Source organism: Zosterops lateralis, assembly GCF_965231275.1.
Source record: "Zosterops lateralis genome assembly, chromosome: 29".
Classification (NCBI taxonomy): domain Eukaryota; kingdom Metazoa; phylum Chordata; class Aves; order Passeriformes; family Zosteropidae; genus Zosterops; species Zosterops lateralis.
This window is the reverse complement of record NC_139789.1, coordinates 4,642,976-4,658,141: the sequence shown is the minus strand read 5'-3', so window position 1 is coordinate 4,658,141 and position 15,166 is coordinate 4,642,976. Positions and strand designations below refer to the sequence as shown.

The 15,166-nt window shown below is 49.9% G+C and overlaps 2 protein-coding genes across 5 annotated transcripts in view; one reads left to right on the top strand and one right to left on the bottom strand.

Moving 5' to 3' along the window:
* The window catches only part of UPF1 (UPF1 RNA helicase and ATPase), a 49,973-nt gene extending 43,085 nt beyond the window's left edge, over window positions 1-6,888 (top strand). For all 4 annotated transcript variants that reach the window (XM_083879837.1, XM_083879834.1, XM_083879836.1 and 1 more), the window contains 3 exons: window positions 1,052-1,269; window positions 1,629-1,751; window positions 3,442-6,888. In XM_083879837.1, coding sequence (XP_083735963.1) covers window positions 1,052-1,269; window positions 1,629-1,748 — 338 coding nt within the window. In that variant the 3' untranslated portion in view covers window positions 1,749-1,751; window positions 3,442-6,888. The remainder of the gene's footprint in view (window positions 1-1,051; window positions 1,270-1,628; window positions 1,752-3,441) is intronic.
* Window positions 6,889-9,510: 2,622 nt separating this feature from the next.
* GDF1 (growth differentiation factor 1) lies at window positions 9,511-13,307 on the bottom strand (the record flags this gene model as incomplete). The annotated part of the gene is made up of 3 exons (XM_083880211.1): window positions 9,511-10,034; window positions 10,668-11,116; window positions 13,052-13,307. The coding sequence occupies 3 exons, from the start codon at window positions 13,305-13,307 to the stop codon at window positions 9,699-9,701; spliced, it is 1,041 nt and encodes a 346-aa protein (XP_083736337.1). The 3' UTR covers window positions 9,511-9,698.
* Between the last annotated feature and the right edge of the window lie 1,859 nt (window positions 13,308-15,166).

The following is a 15,166-nucleotide window of genomic DNA, read 5'->3' as shown; positions in this document are numbered from 1 at the left end:
TGAGAGTGGCTTTGGTTTTAGTCTCCAACACTGAGAGTGGCTTTGGTTTTAGTCTCCAACACTGAGAGTGGCTTTGGTTTTAGTCTCCAACACTGAGAGTGGCTTTGGTTTTAGTCTCCAGCACTGAGAGTGGCTTTGGTTTTAGTCTCCAACATTAACAGTGGCTTTGGTTTTAGTCTCCCAACACTGAGAGTGGCTTTGGTTTTAGTCTCCAACACTGAGAGTGGCTTTGGTTTTAGTCTCCAGCATTGACAGTGGCTTTGGTTTTTGTCTCCAGCATTGAGAGTGGCTTTGGTTTTAGTCTCCAGCACTGAGAGTGGCTTTGGTTTTAGTCTCCAGCACTGACAGTGGCTTTGGTTTTAGTCTCCAGCACTGAGAGTGGCTTTGGTTTTAGTCTCCAACACTGAGAGAGGAATTACAACCCACCAGGATGTGAAAACAGCAGTTTAGCACAGCACAAGATGAAAAATTCAGTAGTTTTGGGGTTTATAGGAAAGAGGCAAGTGGGGGATAAAATGGAGGAATTTGGGTGGTACCTTGTGTTCTCCTTCTTCCTCATCCTCCATCCCCTGAGGTGGTGATGATAAAAGGTGGTGAGAGTGGACTGGGTCAGAGTAGAAATGTGGGCACTGGGCATTGGTATAAAATTGTAAATAACAGACACACAGTCAGTTATTTGTATAAATTTAAGGGGACTCCCCATCAGTGCTCAGTCCCCTCATGTCCCAGCCCTGTCCAGACCTTGGCTGGGAGCAGAGAAAATTCTGAGATATCAATTAATAAACAATACACAACACTATAAATCATTTATAATATTTATTATCAATCATAATCAATAAACAACACGAGAAATCTCAAAACAAAGCCTTGAACACTCCACTTTTTTCTTCCAACACAACTTGGGGCTTTTAGAGGGACAAGGAGTTTTAAAGAACCTAAATCTGGGGTGAGGAAAAAATCTGTGGAGGGATCAAATTTCCTAAAAATAAAAAAAAAAAAGTGTGTTTGTAGATATAAAACTTCTCACTGAGCTCTTTTTTTTCCCCCCCAGGCCGTGGGGCTCCCAAAGGGAAGACAGGCCGTGGAGGGCGACAGAAAAACCGCTTTGGGATCCCTGGCAGCAGCCAGTCCAACCTCCCCAACAGCCAGGCCAGCCAGGACGTGGTGTCCCAGCCCTTCTCCCAGGGCCCCCTGACCCAGGGCTACATCTCCATGAGCCAGCCCTCTCAGATGAGCCAGCCTGGGCTCTCCCAGCCGGAATTATCCCAGGTCAGCAAGGATTTTTTAAGGATTTTTTGGTTTTTTTCTGTGGTTTGTGTCAGTTGATCATCAGGGCCTGCAGCTCCTCCTCCTCCTCCTCCTCATTCCTGGGGGAAATGAAAGTGAAAGTGTTCCCACAGTGACTCAGCTCTGCAGCATTTTTACACCCTGCACTGTTTGGGGGAGTGGAAGTGAGATTTTGCTTCAGCTGATGAGCAGCTCAAAAAACACTTAATTTTAGGGAAATTCTGCACCAAAAAAAAATTTAAAAAAAACCCCAAACTCTCTCAGCTTTATCATTAACCTTCTTCTGCTTTTCACTGGAGCTGGACACTGACTGTGAGGCTTCCCTGGGCTTTCCCCTGCAGGACAGTTACCTTGGTGATGAGTTTAAATCCCAGATTGACGTGGCGCTGTCACAGGACTCAACCTACCAGGGGGAACGAGCATATCAACACGGTGGAGTGACGGGGCTGTCACAGTATTAGAGTGTAAGGACCCCTCAGTGCCCTCTTGGGTTTAATCTGTCCCCTCCTTGATTTAATCTGTCCCCTCTTTGATTTAAACTGTCCTCTCCTTGATTTAAACTGTTCCCTGTTTGATTTTAGCTGTCCCCTCCTCCTGATTTCAACTGTCCCCTCCCTGATTTCAACTGTCCCCTCCCTGATTTCAACTGTCCCCTCCCTGATTTCAACTGTCTTCTCTTTAACTGTCCCCTCCCCTGATTTAATCTGTCCCCTCTTTGATTCAACTGTCCCCTCCCTAATTTAAGCTGCCCCCTCTTAATTAAGGTGTCCCCTCCCCTGTTTTAGACTATTCCCATTTCTGATTTAAACTGTCCCCTCCTTCTGATTTAAAATGTCCTCTTCTCTGATATTACCTGTCCCCTCCTGATTTAATCTGTCCCCTCCCCAATTTAATTTATCCCCATCCCTGATTTAAGCTGTCTACTCTTTGATTTAACTGTCCCCTCCCTTAATTTAATCTGTCCCTTCCTCCTGATTTAATGTCTCCTCTTTGATTTAAACTGTCCCTTCCCCTGATTTCAACTGTCCCCTCCCTGATTTCAACTGTCCCCTCTTTGATTTAAACTGTCCCTTCCTGATTTAAGCTGTCCCCTCCTCCTGATTTAAACTGTCCCCTCCCTGATTTCAACTGTCTTCTCTTTAACTGTCCCCTCCCTGATTTAACCTATCCCCTCTTTGATTTAAACTGTCCTCTCCTTGATTTAAGCTGTTCCATGTTTGATTTAAGGTGTCCCCATCCCTGATTTAAGCTGTCCCCCCCAATTTAAACTGTCCCCTCTCTGATTTAAACTGGAATTAAACTTCCCTCATTTAATCTGTCCCCTCCTTGATTTAACCTGTCACCTCTCCCGATTTAAACTGTCCCCTCCTTCTGATTTAAACATTCCTCTCCTTGATTTAAATTGTTCCCTGTTTGATTTAACCTGTCCCCTCCCGTGATTTTAGGTGTCCTCTCCTTGATTTAAGGCGTCCCCATCCCTGATTTAAACAGTCCCTCCCCTATTTAAACTGTCCCTTCTCTTAATTAAGATGTCCCTTCTCCTGATTTAAACTGTCCCCATCCCTGATTTAATCTGTCCCCTCCCTTAATTTAATCTATCCCCTCCTCCTGCTTTAAATTGTCACCTCCCCTGATTTAATCTGTGCCCTCCTTGATTAAACTGTCCCTCCCTGATTTAAACTGTGCTCCCCTCCTGATTTAAACTGTCCTCCCCTCCTGGTTTAAACTATGCTCCCCTCCTAATTTAAAGTCTCCTCCTGGATTTAAACTGTCCCATCCCTGATTTAAATTGTTCCCATCCCTGATTTAAACTGTCCCCTCCTTTCTGATTTAAACTGTCCCCTCTCTAATTTATAGTCCCCTCCTTGATTAAACTGTCCCCTCTCTGATTTAACCTGAAATTTAAATGTAAATTGTCTCTTCTCTGATTTAAACTATGCCTTCCTTCATTTAAACTGTCCCCTCCCTCATTTAACCTTTCCCTTGTTTGATTTAACCTGTCCCATTTGATTTAAACTGTTCCCTCTCTGATTTAACCTGTTCCCTCCCTCATTTAACTTGTCCCCTCTCTGATTTAAGTTCTCCCCTCCTGATTTTCCCCTCCCTGTGTGATCAGGCCCCCCTCTCTAACCAAACTCTCCTCTGCCCCCCCAGGTTGAGGAAGAAGAGCTAAGCTTGGCGTGGAGCTTAGTTCATCAGCATTTTATTCTGGGTAATAAAAAAAATAAAATAAAATGGATACCTGTTTTCCACTGCTAAAACTGAAGCACCACTGTGTGAAAGAGAGAGAGAGAGAGAGAGCAACAGGAGAAAGAAAGAAAGAAAAGAAAGAAACCAACCAAGGGAGAGAAGAGAGGAGAGAAAGGAGAGAAGAGAAGGAGAGAAAGGAGCGCGCGAGAGCCACTGCTGGAGCTCACTGAGACCAGGAGAGCGACCGAGAGGAGAGAGAGCCCTGGAGGACCGGCTGCGCCTCGCTGGGACAGGAGCCCACCCCAGGAGCAGAGCCCAGCTGAGTCCCTGCTCCCCCGTCACCCCCAGCTCCGGAGAAGGGCCTTAAAAACAAAACACACACAAAAAACAAAGCAGGTTTCAGTTCATTCCATAAACTTCTCTTTGCGAGCAGGAACCGGTTCAGAGCGGGGTGGGGAGAGGAAAACCCTCACCTCAGAGTTGGGCTTTTGGGGGGTTTTATTGTTGAGATGGGAAGTTTAAAAAGCTTTTTTTTTTTAAAGCAGGAACTGTGTTTAAAGCTGTGTTTTAGAAAGCAGAGTGTCTGAGAAATAGAGAGAAAAAAAAAACAAAACAAAGAGAGAAAATCCCTGCCTGGGTGACAGCCAAGCCAAGCAGAAATCCAGCTGCTGCTCAACTCTGAGGTGCAGGTTTTGTTGTCCAACACTGGCTCTGAAATTCGTGTTGTCATCGTGTCGCCCACATTCTGAACGAGGTGGTTTTAAAAAAAAAAAAAGAGATTCTTTCGAGAAAAAACAAACAAAACAAAAAAAAAACCAAAACCAAAAAGGAGCACTGAATTTTTTTTTTTTTTTAAAAAAGAAGTTTTGTCTCTGAATTCTTAGTGGTGGACCTGGGAGATTTAGATCCTTGTTCTGAGAAGCTTATATTACAAAAAAAAAAAAAAAAAAAAAATCAAAAAAAAATAAAAAAAAAAAATTAAAAATACAAAAAAAAAATTTCCAAAACAAAACAAAAAAAAAATTAGAAGCAACCATCCTTGAGAGAACTTTTCAGTGTGATTTTTCAAGTTTGCAGCAATCAGCCTCTTCTTCCTACACGGGATAGTTTAGAGAGAGAGAGAGAGAGAGAGAGGAGCCTGCGTGCTCCAGCAGGAAGGTTTCAAACAAACAAAACAAAAAGTGGGTTTTTTTCTGTAACGCTTTAATTGGCAACTGTCTGGACTCTACTCTGTGAAAAAAACAAAACAAAAAAACAAAAAACAGCCTTTCTTGTAAGATGAACTTTATGCTTGAAAGGGGAACGGGTTCTGAGCCCTTCGGCCCTGCAGGGAAGTGCAGCAAGGCCTGCTTTGGTCCCCAGGGAGTTTTTATTTTTTCTGGAGGAGAAAAGAGAGAGAAAGAGGAGCAGTTGGAAATCGGGGATTAATTTTTTTTAGGTGAGGAAATAAAAGAGAAGAGCAGGATGGAGAAAGGGACACAAAGCAGGCGGGGGGGGGAAGGTGGTGGCCTGGAGAGAGATGGGGACAGTGGGGTCAGGCTTGGGGGGCTGGAGGCAGGACAGAGGGACACAGGGAGGTGTTTTCAAGGAGAAAAAATAATTTTAAAAGGTTGGGATAAAACCAAAACAACCTTTTTTTTGCTGTGTGAAATGCAAAGTTTTTGAGCCCAGCTGGAGGGTCAGGACTGAGAGAAGCCCAACCACGTCCTGAGTTGTGGAAACACTCACAGGGGAGACTTGGGAGCTTTTCTTTTCTGTCAAAACATTTTTATTTTTTTAGCACAGAGATAGAATTGATTCCTCCAGCCCTTTTTTGGTTTTTTTCCTGAATTAGAATAATCTCTGCCTCCCAACTGGCAGCAGCAGAGATTGATCCAGGGCCTGGCTGTTGCTCAGGCTGGAGTTCAGCTTTACACTCAAAAAGGGCTCCAAGTGTTTCTACTCCTTGATTTGATTTAATTTAATTTTATTTTTTTGTGGGAGGGGGGGAAAACTCAAAATACCTCTCATCTGAATGTAACTTCAAAACAGCTCAAAAAAAACCCCCAATTTTTGTACCCTGGGAGGGGGAAATCCTTTAATTCTTGTCCTTCCTGGAGATTCCCTTTGCTGGATTTGCCCCCAGAGCAGCCCCTGGTGTGGGAACACCCCCAGCCCCGGGAGGGACGTTGCAGAAACTGCAAAAAAATAAAAATTAAACCCACAAAAAAACCCTCACAAAACCCATTATTTTCTCATCCAAAGCCTCCAGAGTTTAGTGAGAGAATGGAGAACACAGGCCACCTTCCTTCCTCGTGAGATGGACTTGTTTTATTTATTAACATTTTGCCGAAGGGCTTTTTTTAATTTTTATTTTTCTGTTATTTCTTTTTTTTTTCTTTTTTTTTTCCTTCGTAGGCTGCGTAGTGATGTAGAATTTTCGGGTAGGTTTAAGCTGAAAAAAATCCCTTCTGTGCAAAGCTATCCATGAGTAATTGTAGCCCCCCCTTTTTCCTCTCCCCTCACCCTTGGTTATTTCACTGCTGGGAATGCTTGCCTCTGCTTCGTGCTGCTTTTTATTTTTCTTTTTTTTTTTTTTTTCCTTTTGTAGCAGTTAAAAAAAAACTCAATTTTTGAGTTTGACAAATCCAGACATCAGTGCTAGCACGGTGTTTAAAAAAAAAAACTCTTCTTCTTTTTTTTTTTTAATTAATTAATTTTTTTTTTTTGTCTCAAGTTTTGTTTTAAAACCTGTTTGTCATCAATAAAAAAAAAAAAATAAAATAAAAAATACAAATAAACAGCTCTTGCATTCAAAGGTGGCCCTTAAGTTTCAATACAACAACATTCATTAAAGCTTTAGTCTGATTGTATAAACTTCAAGTTTATTATTATTATTTTTTGTTTTAAACACAAGACTAAGTACAAAAATTGAGGGGGGTGAATGTGCATAGCAAAGGGGGGGGAGAACTCAACTGGGGGGAACTGGGAGAACTGGGAACTGCCCCCAACCCTCTTCCCCTTCCCCAGGATTTGGGAAAAGATTCCAAGGCTGGGAAACACAGGAAGGGCTTTGTGAGCCCAGAAATAATTCAAGGTTTTATTTCTCTGCCCGTCTAAAATCAGAATTAAATTATTTCTACAGGAGGGAGTTTAAGCCCTTAAAACCCTGAAATGGAGCAGGGCAGGGGGTGGGTGGGTGGGAAAAAAAACAGGATTTGGGGATGTGAATCCAACTGAAGCTGCTCCAGGTTTGGGGTGTTTGGTTTTGGGTCTTCAGCTCCACGTTTTGGGTGTTAAAACAAAAAGAAAAAATTATCACAAGGGACCCGAGGTGGGGAAACTTCATCAGACCCCAAAGACAAAACATCAGCAGGAAAAGAGCAAAAAAAAAACAAACCCCAAAACAAACCCTAAAGTCTTCACAGTTCAAAAATAAAGAGAAAAATAATTCAAGTCTAACTCGGATTTCTTTTCAGTTCTCCCCAAAATCCCAAAAGTGGCAGGAAAGTCTCACTGTGGTGATTTTAGAGGCTCAGGGGTTCCAAACCTGGGAAAACCCCAATCCTACACTCTGGAAATGGAAAAAAAGTGGTCAAAACCAGGAAATTGCCCAAATTTGGGTCCCTTTTGCCCCTCCTGAAGAGCCCAGTGACACCACCAAGGGCCTGGCGCCGCCCAAAAATCCACAAATCGACCAAAAATTACCCAAAAAAGCGAAAAAATTGTGCAGAGTTTTGTGCTCTGCCCTTGCCTGAGGCTCGGCTGCCACCTGGGGACACTTGGGGACACTTGGGGACACTTAGGGACACTCAGGGACACTTGGGGACACTCAGGGGACACTCAGGGACACTCAGGGGACACTCAGGGACACTTGGGGACATTCAGGGACACTCAGGGGACACTCAGGGGACACTCAGGGACACTCAGGGACACTCAGGGACACTTGGGGACACTCAGGGGACACTCAGGGACACTCAGGGGACACTCAGGGGACACTTGGGGACACTCAGGGACACACAGGGGACACTCAGGGGACACTCAGAGACACTCAGGGACACTCAGGGACATTCAGGGACACTCAGGGGACACTCAGGGACACTTGAGGACACTCAGGGTCACACAAGGGACACTCAGGGGACACTCAGGGGACACTCAGGGTCACACAAGGGACATTCAGCAACTCCCAGGGGATTTTTTTAAGGTAAAATCTCCATTTTTTAGGCAAAAATCTCCCAATTTTGGCCACCCAACACAAGCCCTGTCCCCAAACAGCCCCATCTCCATCCAAACCCCAAAAAGGGCTCCCAGAGCAGAAGGGAAAAGCTCCTGCCGGGCTCTGCCTCCCCTGGGAAGGGATTTGGACACCCCTGGGCTGTTTCACCCACAAAAAAATCATTTTATACCCTGAGAAATCTGCGGAGTTCAGTCAAAAACCAAAAAAAAAAAAAAAAAAAAAAAAAAGGAAGGAGGGAAATATGGGATTCACAGCACGGCGCCACCACCCCCTGGACAGAGGGGAACCAGCACTGGGCTTGCTCATAACCCCACAAAAACCCCATAACCTCATAATAACCCCACAACAACCCCATAACAACCCCATAACAACCCCATAACAACCCCATAACCCCACAACAACCCCATAATAACCCCATAACCCCATCCCAATCAATCCTAAACCAACCCCAGCCCCAACCCCGGAGGATTTATATATATATTTTTTAAGCTAAATCTCGATTTTTTAAGCTAAAACCTCCAGCTCATTTGGCCAATCCCTTTATCCCCAAACCACCCCCCATCACCAACCAACACCCTGAAAAGAACCTCCAAAACTCCTTGAACCCAGCGGGGATTTCACACACCGAGATGGGGAATTATCCCACCCTTTCACCCCCCGGCTACCTGCAGCCACACTCATCCACCACCATGTCCTCGTGGTAATAACCCCGTAACAACCCCACAACAACCCCCTAACAATTCCACAATAACCCCATAACCCCATCCCAACTAATCCTAAATCAACCGCAGCCCTAATCCCAGAGGATATTTTATTTTTTTTTAGCTAAAATTTCCATTTTTAAGCTAAAACCTCTATTGCATTTAGACAACCCCTTGTACCCAAACCACCCCCATCACCGATCAAAAATAACACCCTGAAAATAACCCCTGAGGCTCCAGAACTCCTTGAACCCATTGGGGATTTCACACACCGAGGGGGGGATTTATCCCAACCTTTCACCCCCTGGCTACCTGCAGCCACACTCGTCCACCACCATGTCCTCGTGGTAATAACCCCATAACAACCCCACAACAACCCCCTAACAATTCCACAATAACCCCATAACCCCATCCCAACTAATCCTAAATCAACCGCAGCCCTAATCCCAGAGGATATTTTATTTTTTTTAGCTAAAATTTCCATTTTTAAGCTAAAACCTCTATTGCATTTAGACAACCCCTTGTACCCAAACCACCCCCATCACAAACCAACACTGACCGAAAATAACACCCCAAAAATAACCCCGTGAGCCTCCAAAAGTCCTTGAACCCAGCGGGGATTTCACACACAGAGAGTGGGGATTTATTCCACCCTTCCCTCCCTTTTATTCCCTTCTTCTTTATCCCCTGGCTACCTGCAGCCACACTCATCCACCACCATGTCCTCGTAGTAATAACCCCATAACCCCATCCCAATCAATCCTAAACCAACCCCAGCCCCAACCCTGGAAGATTTATATTTATTTTTAAGGTAAAATCTCCAATTTTTAAGCTAAAACCTCTATTGCATTTAGACAACCCCTTGTACCCAAACCACCCCCCATCACCGACCAAAAATAACACCCTGAAAATAACCCCTGAGGCTCCAAAACTCCTTGAACCCATTGGGGATTTCACACACCGAGAGGGGAATTATCCCACCCTTTCACCCCCCGGCTACCTGCAGCCACACTCGTCCACCACCATGTCCTCATAGTAATAACCCCATAACCCCATCCCAATCAATCCTAAACCAACGCCAGCCCCAACCCCGGAGGATTTATATATATATTTTTTAGCTAAATCTCAATTTTTTAAGCTAAAACCTCCAGCTCATTTGGCCAATCCCTTTATCCTCAAACCACCCTCATCACCGACCAACACTGACCGAAAATAACACCCCAAAAATAACCCTGGAGGTTCCAAAACTCCTTGAACACAGTGGGGATTTCACACACAGGGATTTCCACCCTTTCACCCCCCGGCTACCTGCAGCCACACTCGTCCACCACCATGTCCTCGTAGTGCCGCAGCACCACGTTGTCGCTGTTGTCGTAGTAGAGGATGGAGATGGGCGAGAGGCGCACGGGGACGCAGCAGGGCTGGGGGGTGCCCTGGGGGTCCAGGGAGTGCACCAGGGTCTGCAGCACCGCGTGGTTGGTGCTGTTGAGCTCTGCGGCCAGCGGGAAGGGACAGTCCCCGCGGCAGTAGTTGGCCAGGTAACCCTGCGGGGCGATGATCCAGTTCTCCCAGCCCACGTCGCTGAAGCTGATGTAAAGGCGGCGGGGTTTGCACAGGGGGCTGGGGGTCACCGGGGGGCTCCTTTTCCTCCTCATCCCGGAGGTCTGGGACTGCTGGGGGGTCACTGCAGGGCTCGGGGGGCTCCTTTTCATCCTCCTGGAGGTCTGGGATTGCTGGGGGGTCACTGGAGGGCTCGGGGGGCTCCTTTTCATCCTCTCGGTGGTCTGGGATTGTTGGGGGGTCACCGGGGGGCTCCTTTTCCTCCTCTCGGTGGTCTGGGACTGCTGGGGGGTCACCGGAGAGCTCGGGGGGCTCCTTTCCCTCCCCTCGGAGGTCTGGCACCGCTGGGGGGTCACCGGGGGGCTCCTTTCCCTCCCCCCGGCGGTCTGGGATTGATGGGGGGTCACCGGGGGGCTCCTCTCCCTCCCCCCGGGGGTCTGGCCCCGCTGGGGGGTCACCGGGGGGCTCCTTTCCCTCCCCCCGGCGGTCTGGGATTGCTGGGGGGTCACCGGGGGGCTCCTCTCCCTCCCCCCGGGGGTCTGGGATTGCTGGGGGGTCACCGGGGGGCTCCTCTCCCTCCCCCCGGGGGTCTGGCACCGCTGGGGGGTCACCGGGGGGCTCCTCTCCCTCCCCCCGGGGGTCTGGCACCGCTGGGGGGTCACCGGGGGGCTCCTTTCCCTCCCCCCGGGGGTCTGGCACCGCTGGGGGGTCACCGGGGGGCTCCTCTCCCTCCCCCCGGGGGTCTGGCACCGCCGGCTCAGTGTCACCAGCAGCAGCTCGGCGGACTGGAAGGAGTCGCTGATGGAGCAGAGGCTCCGCAGGCTCTCGCTGTCCCTTGTCCCGCTGGCCGAGATCTCCAGCACCAAAGTCAAATTGCCGCCCGCAATCTCCGAGCCCCCCAGGCTGAAGAGGAGGGATTTGTGCAGCTGGAGGAAGGAGCGCTCCAGCAGCGGGCCCTGGGGCGGCCCCCGGGGGGACAGCGGGTACAGCCGCAGCTCCAGGGCGCGCCCCGGCCGGGGGGAGCGATAGGAGTTGTGCTGGAAGCGCAGCTCCAGCCGGGCCGTGCTCAAGCGCTCGCCCTCCTCCAGCGCGGAGAGGTTGAAGAAGAGCAGTTTCCGCAGGCACAGCCAGTCCTGGGGCGGCTCCTCGGGCAGGAAACGGCCTGAGGGAGACAGAGAGAGAGAGACACGGGTGGGGGCGGCTGAACCTCGGGATGGGCAGGGCCAGATCCGGGGATGGGCTGGGGAACCCTCGGGATGGGCAGGGCCAGATCCGGGGATTGGGGATCCCTCGGGCTGGGGAACCCTCGGGATGGGCAGGGCCAGATCCGGGGATTGGGGATCCCTCGGGCTGGGGAACCCTCGGGATGGGCAGGGTCAGCTCCAGGGATTGGGGATCCCTCGGGATGGACAGGATAAACTCCAGGGATTGGGCAGGGTCAGCTCCAGGGATGGGCTGGGGAACCCTCGGGCTGGGCAGGAGCAGCTCCAGGGCTGATGGAAACCTCGGGCTGAGCAGGCTCAACTCCAGGGATTGGGGAATCCTCAGGCTGAGCAGGAGCAGCTCCCAAGGCTGATGAAACCCTCAGGACGAGCAGGATAAACTCCAGGGATGGGATCCCTGGGGCTGGGCAGGATAAACTCCAGGGATTGGGGATCCCTCGGGCTGGGGAATCCTTGGGCTGGGCAGGATAAACTCCAGGGATGGGCTGGGAGAACCCTCAGGCTGGGCAAAGATGAATTCCAGGGATTGGGCAGGATCAGCTCCAGGGATGAGCTGGGGGATCCCTCGGGCTGGGGGAATCCTCGGGCCGGGCAGGATAAACTCCAGGGATTTGGCCTGGGGAAACCTTGGGCTGGACAGGTTTAGCTCCAAGGATTAGGGAACCCTCGGGCCGGGCAGGATAAACTCCAGGACTGGGATCCCTCGGGCTGGGCTGGATCAGCTCCAGGGATTGGGGAATCCTCGGGCTGGGCAGGATCAGCTCCAGGGATTGGGGAATCCTCGGGCTGGGCTGGATCAGCTCCAGGACTGGGATCCCTCGGGCTGGGCTGGATAAACTCCAGGGATTGGGGAATCCTCGGGCTCCAGGGCTGATGGAAACCCCAGGCTGAGCAGGATCAGCTCCAGGACTCGGATCTCTGGGGCTGATCAGGATCAGGCATCTCCTCTGCACGCTCCTCTGGGGAGCTGTTTTCCCCTTTGCCCGCCCCAGGCTGGGGGATTTCGGCTGTTTGGGATGGACGGGGAGCAGAGGGGGGACTGCAGCGAATTTGGGGAGCTGCTGCTTTAACCAGCCCGAGGCAAAGGGGAACCACGAGAGAGAAAAGAGTCTGCAGTGCCCTGAGACCTCAGGGGCGGCAACCACAGAGTCCCCGGGGGGCTGAGAACGGCCCAGAGCGGCCAGATGTGCTCTGGGGCCGGCCAGATGTGCCCCGGGGCCGGCCAGATGTGCCCCGGGGCCGGCCAGATGTGCTGGGGGTTGGCCAGATGTGCTCTGGGGCCGGCCAGATGTGCTGGGGGTCGGCCAGATGTGCTGGGGGTCGGCCAGATGTGCTGGGGGGTCAGGCAGAGGTGTTGGGACAGTGACAAGAGGAGGGGACACAGCCCAGGCCGAGCATCCCATTCCTGCACCACAAAGATTGGGATCAAACCTGGGACAGGGAAGGGAAGGGAAGGGAAGGGAAGGGAAGGGAAGGGAAGGGAAGGGAAGGGAAGGGAAGGGAAGGGAAGGGAAGGGAAGGGAAGGGAAGGGAAGGGAAGGGAAGGGAAGGGAAGGGAAGGGAAGGGAAGGGAAGGGAAGGGAAGGGAAGGGAAGGGAAGGGAAGGGAAGGGAAGGGAAGGGAAGGGAAGGGAAGGGAAGGGAAGGGAAGGGAAGGGAAGGGAAGGGAAGGGAAGGGAAGGGAAGGGAAGGGAAGGAAAGGAAAGGAAAGGAAAGGAAAGGAAAGGAAAGGAAAGGAAAGGAAAGGAAAGGAAAGGAAAGGAAAGGAAAGGAAAGGAAAGGAAAGGAAAGGAAAGGAAAGGAAAGGAAAGGAAAGGAAAGGAAAGGAAAGGAAAGGAAAGGAAAGGAAAGGAAAGGAAAGGAAAGCCCCCGTACCTCGGTCAGTGAAGACACGGACGATATTCCCGGGCACATTCAGCTCCTCCACTCTACACGAATCCACCTCTTTATCCGGCTGCGTTTTCCTCTTGTGGAACATCCTCCAGAGCACGGGCGGCACCGGGCCGGGGTTTTTGGGGCTGGGCTTGGCGCTCAGACCCAGCGATTTCAGCAGGGACTTTTCCTGCGGGCTGAGCTCGGTGGCCAGGACGGGGCTGAGCAGAGCCCAGGCCAGGCTGCGGAGGAGCCACATCCCTGCTCTGCTGGTCCAGACAAAACCCAGCCCGGCCGGGGACTCGGGGGGTGTTAATTCCCACCCCCATGGAAGCCTTTGATGAGCTCGGTGTTTAATTAGCGCTGCGGGATTCCCAGGATGGGGCACAGAGGGTGGGATCCCTCTCCAGGCACCCCTTAACCCTTTCAGCCTCTCCTGCATCTCCACAGGCCGAGGGATGAGGGTGGGAAATCCAAAAGTCCTGCCCGGAGTTGGGGGCAGAGCAGGAGTCGGGTCTTCCTCCCCCCAGAAAATTTCATTTTTTAAAAAATTCGATTATTTCCAGTGCTTCTCTCTTAAAGGGATCAGCCTCCGGCACAGCAAAGAGTCAGAGTCCTGCTTCACACGGCCCCCCAAAAAATCATCGGCCCCCCAAAATTATTGGCCCCAAAAACCATCAGCCCCAAAATCATTTGCCTCAAAAAATTCAGCCACAAGACCATTAGCTCCCCAAATTATCAGCCCAAAAATCATCAGCCCCAAAACCATCAGCCCCAAAAATTACTGGCCTCAAAATCATCAGCCTCAAAAAACCATTGGCCCCAAAACTGTCAGCCCACAAAAAATCAGCCCCAAAAGCCATCAGTCCCCAAATTATCAGCCCCAAAATCATCAGCCTCAAAAACCATCAGGCCCAAAAAACATCATCCCCCAAAATTATCGGCCCCAAAATCATCAGGCCCAAAACCATCAGCCCCCCAAAATTATCGGCCCCAAAATCATCAGGCCCAAAACCATCAGCCCCCCAAAATTATCGGCCCCAAAATCATCAGGCCCAAAACCATCAGCCCCCCAAAATTATCGGCCCCCCAAAATTATCAGCCTCAAAAACCATCAGCCCCAAAAAACATCAGCCCCCAAAAAATTATCGGCCCCAAAAAACCATCAACCCCCAAAAATTGTCGGCCCAAAACCACCAGACCCAAAACCATCGGCCCCAAAAACCGCTTGCCCCAAAAACAATTGGCCCTAAAACCCATCAACCCCCCAAAAAATCAAGCCCAAAAACCACTGGCCCAAAAAAAATCAGTCCCAAAAATCATCAGCCCCCCCAAATTATCGGCCCCAAAATCATCAACCTCAAAAACCATCAGCCCTAAAACCATCAACCCCAAAAATCATCAGCCTCAAAAACCCTCAGCCCCAAAACCACCAGACCCAAAACCATTGGCCCCAAAAACCATCAGCCCCCAAAATTATCAGCCCCAAAATCATCAGCCTCAAAAAATCAACCCCGAAAACCATCGGCCCCAAAAATTATCGGCCCCCAAAAACCATCAACCCCCAAAAAATCAACCCCAAAAACCACTGGCCCCAAAAAAATCAGTCCCAAAAATCATCAGCCCCCCAAATTATCAGCCCCAAAATCATCAACCTCAAAACCATCAGCCCTAAAACCATCAACCCCAAAAATCATCAGCCTCAAAAAACCATTGGCCCCAAAACTATCAGCCCCAAAAACCATCAGCCCCCAAAAAAATCAGCCCCAAAAACCGCTTGCCCCAAAAACAATTGGCCCAAAAAACCCGTCAACCCCCAAAAAATCAACCCCAAAAACCATTGGCCCAAAAAAAAAAAAATCAGTCCCAAAAATCATCAGCCCCCCAAATTATCAGCCCCAAAATCATCAACCTCAAAACCATCAGCCCCAAAAATCACCAGACCCAAAATCATCAACCTCAAAAACCCTCAGCCCCAAAACCACCAGACCCAAAACCATTGGCCCCAAAAACCATCAGCCCCCAAAATTATCAGCCCCAAAATCATCAGCCTCAAAAAATCAACCCCGAAAACCATCGGCCCCAAAAATTATCGGCCCCCAAAAACCATCAACCCCC